The sequence below is a fragment of the Coloeus monedula genome (assembly GCF_965178545.1).
Source record: "Coloeus monedula genome assembly, chromosome: 27".
In the NCBI taxonomy this organism is placed as follows: domain Eukaryota; kingdom Metazoa; phylum Chordata; class Aves; order Passeriformes; family Corvidae; genus Coloeus; species Coloeus monedula.
This window is the reverse complement of record NC_138807.1, coordinates 6,005,232-6,012,833: the sequence shown is the minus strand read 5'-3', so window position 1 is coordinate 6,012,833 and position 7,602 is coordinate 6,005,232. Positions and strand designations below refer to the sequence as shown.

General features: G+C 58.9%; 2 protein-coding genes across 2 annotated transcripts; both read left to right on the top strand.

Annotated features, from left to right (window-relative positions):
- Positions 1-940: 940 nt before the first annotated feature.
- On the top strand, positions 941-3,310 carry LOC309582526 (procathepsin L-like; the record flags this gene model as incomplete). Its single annotated transcript, XM_082297707.1, has 8 exons — positions 941-976; positions 1,439-1,564; positions 1,698-1,820; positions 2,012-2,161; positions 2,353-2,577; positions 2,657-2,825; positions 3,000-3,114; positions 3,211-3,310. 8 exons carry the CDS (start codon positions 941-943, stop codon positions 3,308-3,310), a joined length of 1,044 nt encoding a protein of 347 aa, XP_082153833.1.
- Positions 3,311-3,878: 568 nt separating this feature from the next.
- Positions 3,879-7,427, top strand: MYDGF (myeloid derived growth factor). The gene is made up of 6 exons (XM_082298027.1): positions 3,879-4,097; positions 4,927-4,977; positions 5,233-5,294; positions 5,596-5,677; positions 6,233-6,305; positions 6,613-7,427. The coding sequence occupies exons 1-6, from the start codon at positions 3,918-3,920 to the stop codon at positions 6,690-6,692; spliced, it is 528 nt and encodes a 175-aa protein (XP_082154153.1). The 5' UTR covers positions 3,879-3,917; the 3' UTR covers positions 6,693-7,427.
- Positions 7,428-7,602: the final 175 nt, after the last annotated feature.

Genomic DNA, 7,602 nt, shown 5'->3' with positions numbered 1-7,602 from the left:
GCGTTTGGGTTCCTGGGGACAGCTGGGAGCAGATTTCCCCCCCCCTTCTTGTCCCTGTGCCCAAATAATTGTCCCAATTATTGCAGTTGTGGTTTAGCTGCTACAAAGCACCTCGGGTGCGAGTTTTGAGGTTGGAGGGGCGGAAGGAGGGACCAGGGTGGAGGAAGTTGCACCTCTCTGAGATGGGTCTATAAGAGCACCCTGCAGCCAGCAAAGCTGCTGCCTCTGTCCCTGCTGCCCTCACAGCTGGGTGGGTGCTGCTGGATGGTAAGAAGCTTTATTTTTGCAGGATTTGTTTCTTTTCAGGCTTAATTTAAACTGCTTTTTCCTGTCCCCAAAAAGCCGAGTGTTTCTTAAAATGTCTTAAAACGCTCTTTTCTAGAAGAGTTTGCAAATCTGTTGGCTCCTCTGATCCCCCAGCTTGCTGCAGGATTGTTTGGCACCCTAAAAAGGGGTTGGTTGTCTTCTTTTGGGGATTGAGAATCCCGAGAGGAATTAGCTGGGAAATCGCCTCCCGCGGGCCGGAGCTGTTCCATATGGAACAGGCTCTGTAGGGGATTGAAATACAAATGATGTGGGAGGCCCCCACCCCGCTGTCCCGCGGGAAAGGTGATGGGAACGGGGAGCAGGGCGTCTCTGGGTGGAGGATTTGCAGCTGGAGGATGAAGCTGAGCTAATTTCCTGAGTGAGTGGCAATGACAGAGAAGGCAGCAGGTGCTGGGCAAACCAGGCAGAAACGACTCTTCTTCAAGAATTTGGGACTTGAGTGTGGCTTGGGAGGCATTTCTCTCCCAAAAACCCACCCTGTGGGGCTTTATTTTTAGGTGGATGGGGTGGAGGGAGAACAGATGTTCTTGAGGGCTTATTTTTGAAACAAAATCACTCCTCCAGCTACAAAATTAGCTCAGAAAAGTCACTCCTTGCCCTGAAAGATGCTCGAATGGAAAACTTCCCGGCATCTCCATTCCCAAAGTGGGTGGGATAAAGGTGCAGTGACAGATCTGGCTCTGGGAAAGCCACGTCAGTGGAAACTCTGGGTGCTTGGGGGTCTCAGGCATTTGATCTCTGCACCCCCAGAATAACTGGAGCAGCTCAGAAATCCCAGGGTCCCCAGAGGAGGAGTGGGGAAGGCACAGGGCTGGGCTGGGCTCTGTGTGTCTGTGCTGGCCAAAAGAAAGGATGTAAATTGATCTTGGAGAATCCTCACGGAGGGAGTTTGGTGAAATCACAGGCGTCCCAGCTCCGTGTGGGGACAGAGGGAAAGCTTCAGGCATGGCCTCTGCAAAGAAACCTCCTCTCCCTGGTTCCCCCTCCAGCCCCTCTCAGAGCTGGTGCAGATTTCTGTGCCTCCCCCTCCTCAAATCCAGATTTTTCCTGCTCCCAGCCCCTGGCCCCGCCTCAGCCCAGAGCCCCCTGCCCCCGCTCTTGCTGTCCCCAGCCGGGTGCCATGGCCCTGACCCTGGGGTTGCTGCTGGCCCTGCTGGGCTGCGCCGCGGCGCCGGATCCTGCCCTGGAGGAGGCCTGGGAAGGGTGGAAGAGTCTCTATGCCAAGGAATATCCAGGGGTAGGTCCTGCTCCCCACAGCCCTCCCAACACGTGCTGGGTCCTGCTCCAGGGGGTCTTGTCCATGTGCGCCCACCCCACCCTGTGCCCCCTTGATCCAGGGGCCATTCCTGATCCTTCTGATCCTCTGGCAGGAGGCCGAGGCCACCCGCAGGGAGATCTGGGAGCAGAACCTGCGCCACATCCAGCAGCACAACCGGGAGGAGTCGCAGGGGAAGCACAGCTACCGCCTGGCCATGAACCACTTTGGGGACCTGGTATCTGCTGCCACCTTCCCTGGGGACCCTCAGAGCACCCAGAGCTTGATCCAGGGGATCAGGGACATCTTGATGCTCACAGGGCTTGATCCAGGGAGTGCCAGCTCCCAGCCCACTCCCGGGGCTGGGCTGCTTCCCAGAGGTTGGGGGCACCCTTGGCATCACACCAGTTTTCCCTTGGTGACCTGCAGACGAACCAGGAGTTTAATGAGCTCATGAGCGGCTACAACCCGGCAAAGAGGGAGGAGCCAGCACCACTATTCCGAGCCTCGGCAGCCCTGAAGGCCCCAGCAAAGGTGGACTGGAGGGCCAAGGGCTACGTGACACCCGTGAAATCCCAGGTGGGCACGGGGTGGGAGCCCAGCCAGGGCTGGAGGATCTGGGCAGCACAACTCAGCAGCAGCAGCTCTGAGCTGCTCCCAGAGTCCTGGCTGCTGATTCTGTAGCTGAGAGCAGCACCAGGGGCTCAGAGCATCCCTCTGGTGGGCCTGGGGGCGAGGCCGTGACCCCCTGCTGCCCCCACCTCCCCCAGGGCGACTGCGGGTCCTGCTGGGCGTTCAGTGCCACGGGGGCCCTGGAGGGGCTCATGTTCAGGTGGACGGGCAAGTTGGTGGTGCTGAGCGAGCAGAACCTCATCGACTGCACCCAGAAGCTGGGCAACAAGGGCTGCAGAGGCGGCCACATGCAGCCGGCCTTCCAGTACGTGCGGAACAACGGCGGCCTCAACTCGGAGCGTTCCTACCCCTACCAGGGCACTGTAAGGGACAGCAGGTGACCCCGGGATGTGGCACAGCACTGCTGGTGTCCCAGCCCTGGTGACACATTCCCTCTCCCAGGACAACTCCAGCTGCCGGTACAACCCCCGCGACAAGGCCGCCACCTGCTCTGGCTTCAGGACGGTGCCCCAGGGCAACGAGGTGGCCCTGAAGCACGCAGTGGCAATCAATGGCCCCGTGTCAGTGGCAGTGGACGCCAGAAGCCGGAATTTCCAATTCTACAGCTCAGGTACTGTCTCCTTTTGGTGGGTAAGCTGAGGCAGGGCCACCTCGCTGCAGGCCTGGGCTGCTGAGCCCTTGTTGAGCCCCTTGCCCACGGCACCCAGCCGCAGGCAATCGGTAGCACCACCTGGAAATGGGGCCAGGGCCAGCCCCCAGCTCACCCTAGCTCTGCTCCCCCCAGGCATCTTCACTTGCCCATTTGGCCAGCAGAATATGAGCCACGCCATGCTGCTCGTGGGCTACGACACGGCCCCAGTGGGCAAGTACAAAGTGAGCTACTGGATCCTAAAGAACAGGTGAGGGCTGAGGGGGTTTCCCCAAACCTGCTGTCCCCCTGGTCCCCATCCTCATGGATGTGCTCATGGAGGTGCTGCTCCTGTCTCTGCCTGCAGCTGGTCGGAGTGCTGGGGTGCGAAGGGCTACATGTTCCTGCTGAAGGACGCCAGAAACCAGTGCGGGGTGGCCAGCGATGCCAGCTACCCCCTGCCCTGAGCCAGGACAGCTCTCCCTCCCTCCCTCCCACCCTGCCTGCAAATCCACAGCTGTTTCCTTCTGGAAACGGGCTTTTGTTCCTGTGCAGCAAGAAGCAATTAAAAGTGCCATGTTAATTGGCTGATGCAACCAGGTCCTTGTCATAGAACCGTGGCATCGCGGAAGCGGCTGGGTCGGATGGGACCTTAAAGCCCATCTTGTTCCCGGACACTTTTCAGGCTGCTCCAACCCCATCCAGCCTGGATGCTCCCTCTCGCCGTGCTCAGCATTCTCCAGGCCTTCCCTCCCGGCTCGGCCATCCCGCTCTCCTTTGTCCCCGAGGTCCCCGCAGCCCCTTGTCCTCATGGTCGCCTGTCCCAATGGCACCTTATCCTCGTGGTCCCTTTGTCCCCTGACCACAGGGCCTCTTGTCCCCGAGGCTCCCTTGTCCCTCTGTCCCTCAGTCCCTTGTCCCTGCTGTCCCTTGATGTCCCCGTGTCCTCCGGTCCCTCCGCGCTTCCCGCGGGTTTGGCCCGCCCGGGCTCCTGCCCACACCCAACATGGCCGCCGTGCCGCCGCCGCCGCGCTGACCCCTCCCGGCCGCCATAGCCCGCGCTTCCTCTTCAAGATGGCGGCGCCCAGCGGGAGGAGCGCCCGGCGCGCGTGGGCCGCGCTGGTGCCCGCAGCCCTGCTGTGCCTGGCGGCCCGAGCGGCCGCGGAACCGGGCACGGCGCCGGGCGCGGCCCCGAGCACGGCCGAGTTCGACGTGCGGCCCGGCGGGGAGGTTCACTCCTTCTCCCGGAGCCTGGTGAGCGGCCGGGAGGGAGGGAGCGGGTGCGGAGAGGGTACGCGCCCCTCGCTGATTGGCTGCGCGACACGTCACTCATACATCCTGCTGCGGGGATTGGCTGGGCGCGAGGGAGGGCGGGGCGCACGGGTGGGGGGTCCCCGGGGACAGAGGGGTCCCCAAAGGGGGCTGCAAAGGCGGGGGGACCCGGAGAGAACGGGGGGACTCAGGGAGGGACGGAGCCTCCACTGAGAAGGGGGTCCTCGAGGGGAAGGAGTCCCCAGGTGGGGTTGTCCAGCAGAAGGGGGTCCCCAGGGCAAGTAGATCCCCAAGGTGGGACAGTGTCTGTAGAGAGGAGAGCCCCAGGCATGGAGACGTGACATGGATAACGGGACCCCAGGAGAAGGGGGGGTTCCGAAGGGATGAGGTATGCCGAGGGCAGGGGGGTCTTAAAGAAAGAAGGGTCCTCATGGGAAGGCGGCTCAGAACGGGAAGGGCCCCAGTGGGGAAGGGGCTGGGGGTCCCTCACCCCAGCACTCTGGGCAGGAGGAAATGGCCTCAGGTGGTGCCAGGGGAGGTTTAGGCTGGATATTGGGGAAAATTCTTGATGGAAAGGGAGGTCAGGCACTGGCACAGCTGCCCAGGGCAGGGGCGGAATCCCCATCCCTGGAGAGTTAAAGCCGTGTGGATGTGGCACTCGGGAACATGGGGCAGTGGTGGCCTTGGCAGTGCTGGGGAACAGTTGGACTTGATGGTCTTGGAGGGCTTTTCCAGCCTCAACAATTCCTCGATTCTATGGAAGAACAGCTCGTGCTGAAGCGAGGCTGCTCCTGTTCCTCTCTCCTGGCAGGGGGACTACAGCTGCACCTTCACCTACTCGGCCCAGGGCGGCACAAACGAGGTGAGCTGGGCTAGCCCCGGGCACGTCCTGGTCCTGTTGGAATCAGCTCCTTTTTCGTAGCCTAAAAGGAAATGAGACTGGTGACTGTTTTGTGTAAGAGCACAATTGTAACTGTGGCGAGGAGGGAGCAGAAGGGGCCGCCGGCGAGTGCTGGGTGGTTGTGTTGGGTTATTTTGGAGCTCCTGCTGCAGCTGGAGGGGAGGGATTGGCCTCGGAGGGTTTTCCCCACGCTGACTCTGGATCTCCCCTGTGCAGCAATGGCAGATGAACGTTGGAGTCAGCGAGGACAGCGGGCTCTTCTCCTGCTCCATCTGGAGGTGTGTCCTGAGCAAAACCACCACGGCTGGGTGGATGTGGGGCAGGCATAAGGACCCTGCTTCCCAGGTGGACTTGCATCTCTGCAGGGAGGATTTCCCTCTCCCAGGGATGCTGTGGCTCTGGGGGCTTTTCGTGCAGCTTTTGGTTTATCAGTTCAGTGCTCCCCTCTTCCCCACTCTGCACAAAAGCTACAGGAGATCCAGAGGTGCCTGTGGGGGGAGGGAGGGAGCCAGGAATCCTTCACTCCTCTGCACCTCCACCCTCTGTGCTGCTGACAAAGGCTCTGCTTTCTTCTTTCAGGCCCCAAGGGAAGTCTTATCTCTTCTTTACCCAGTTTAAAGCTGAAGTGAAAGGAGCCAAGATAGAGTATGCCATGGCTTATGTAAGTCCCAGCTGATCCCGGGGAAGCAGGAGTGTGGGAGGCTGCTATAAAACATGAATTAGATATGGAAAACATTTATTAGACATCTGTGCCATAAAATGTGCTCCATCATGTCCCTAATTAGAGACTGGTGGCAGGCAGGAGAGGGGCTGCAGGTGGGCAGCCTGCTCCGTTGTGTTCCTGCCCTCTCAGTCCCAGGGATTTGCTGGGAGGGGGCTCCAAAGGCATCAGGGCACAGAAGGAGTCTTACATTGCCTCAGCAAATTGCAGGTGACAAAGCAAACCAAACCTCGGCTGGTGTTTTTGTCTGGCTCATTCTTCCATTTCCCAGTTTCCAAGGGTGAGGCTTTCACTCACCCCAAGGACACGAGTCCACGGTTTAGTAGGAAATGGAAAAACAGATGGAGATTTTCCTTCACTTTTCCTTTGTGCACTTAATTCTTTCACTGCACATAAATCACAGACCCGTTCGTTTTCACTGTTGTTTGGTTGGTTGATGTGCTGTGACTCCTTGGCTTGCCTCAGCCTCTTACACCTCCTTCCTTCCTGTTTCAGTCTCAGGCTGCTGTGGGTGCCCAGAGCGACATCCCCTTGAAACAGGAAGAATTTGAAATCACTGAAACAACAGGTCTGTGCTGGAGAGAGCTGCGAGAGAGGGGCTGGTGTGGGAGACAGGCCAGTGGCCAGTTTAGGCTCAAATACTGGTGCCAGTGCCATGGAGCCAGGGGTACAGTGCTCTCAGTCCACCACTGGCAGCCAGATTTTGTGGGTCCCATCCCAGTTAAATTCCAAGGGGGAAGGAGGGGTTTCTCCCCCAGCCTGGCATGTGCAGGAGCGGGAAGAGCAATGCCTGGCACCCTGGAAAGGGCCCGGCGGGGCTGTTTTGTTCCTGCTTTCCCATCTGCTGATCCTGGGCTTTTCTCTCTTCTCCCCAGTGTCTCACAGGGAAGGCAAGTTCCGTTTCGAGCTGTCCAAACTCATGATTGTGGCAAAAACCCCCCGTGACGAGCTGTGACCCCGAGGCCGGCCCCGGGCAGGGGGCTTGGCCGGACCAGCGTGGCAGTGAAGGGATTTCCTGGTTACCCGCGGGGTTTTTCTTTTGGTTGGCCGAACCTTTTATGTTTTCCATACTGAAATGTGCTGGGGACCGACACGAGTGGGGCGTGGAGGCGTGAGGACAGATTTGTTGTGTCTTGTGTCAGAGTAACACCGTGCTTTGCAGCTGGAAACCTCCCGGGAGGCTCCCGATCCTCCTGTGCCCCTTCCTGCTTGGCAGAGCTGCCGAGCACGAAAAGCTCCCGAGGAAAGGGGCTCCTTATCTGCTTCACCGGGAAGAGCAAGGCAGGGAGATAAGTGGCTGGATTTAAGCAGGGCTTGCTAAAGGGAAGTTGTTAACTCTGTAGTCTCTGGAGGGGAGATGGGATTTCTCTCTCCAGCAGCGTGACAGGAGGAAATAATTAATTTAGGGGGAGGAAGGGAGGGAGTTGGCCAAAGCTCTGATTCCGTGGCGAGTGTGTGGCTGGAGTGGATCCAGAGCTGGGCTGGGATAGCTTGGATGGGGGGAAGGCAGAGCAGCTTACTCTGACACAACCAGGAATTAATCCAAGCAACACTTCCACGTCTCGGCACAACCACGGGACTATTTTATACCTACAGTAAAGTGATTTTTTTCTTATCCAGAGTAATAACAGGGAATATGCAATTCCTTTCCTGTGTAAATACAGCACAAATAAAGAAATAAAGCATCGTGCTCTGGCCTGAAGTTGCTCTGCTCTGTCCCTCCTCCCCTCTCCAGCTGGATGGACCTTTGCTGCTGCTTGGCCAGGATGAGTTGAGGTGTCCCACAGGAATTTGGAGGCTGCAGAGGGTTTAGGGGGGTTCTTGCAGCTGACACAGACACAGATTTTGGGAATAGTGAAGCATTT

Bases quoted from the DNA above. Each gene is read 5' to 3' on its own strand.
- MYDGF (XM_082298027.1), top strand. From the start codon at position 3,918: ATGGCGGCGCCCAGCGGGAGGAGCGCCCGGCGCGCGTGGGCCGCGCTG. The intron at 4,098-4,926 runs GTGAGCGGCCGG...CTCTCCTGGCAG, and splicing joins ACTCCTTCTCCCGGAGCCTG to GGGGACTACAGCTGCACCTT. The intron at 4,978-5,232 runs GTGAGCTGGGCT...TCCCCTGTGCAG, and splicing joins CCCAGGGCGGCACAAACGAG to CAATGGCAGATGAACGTTGG.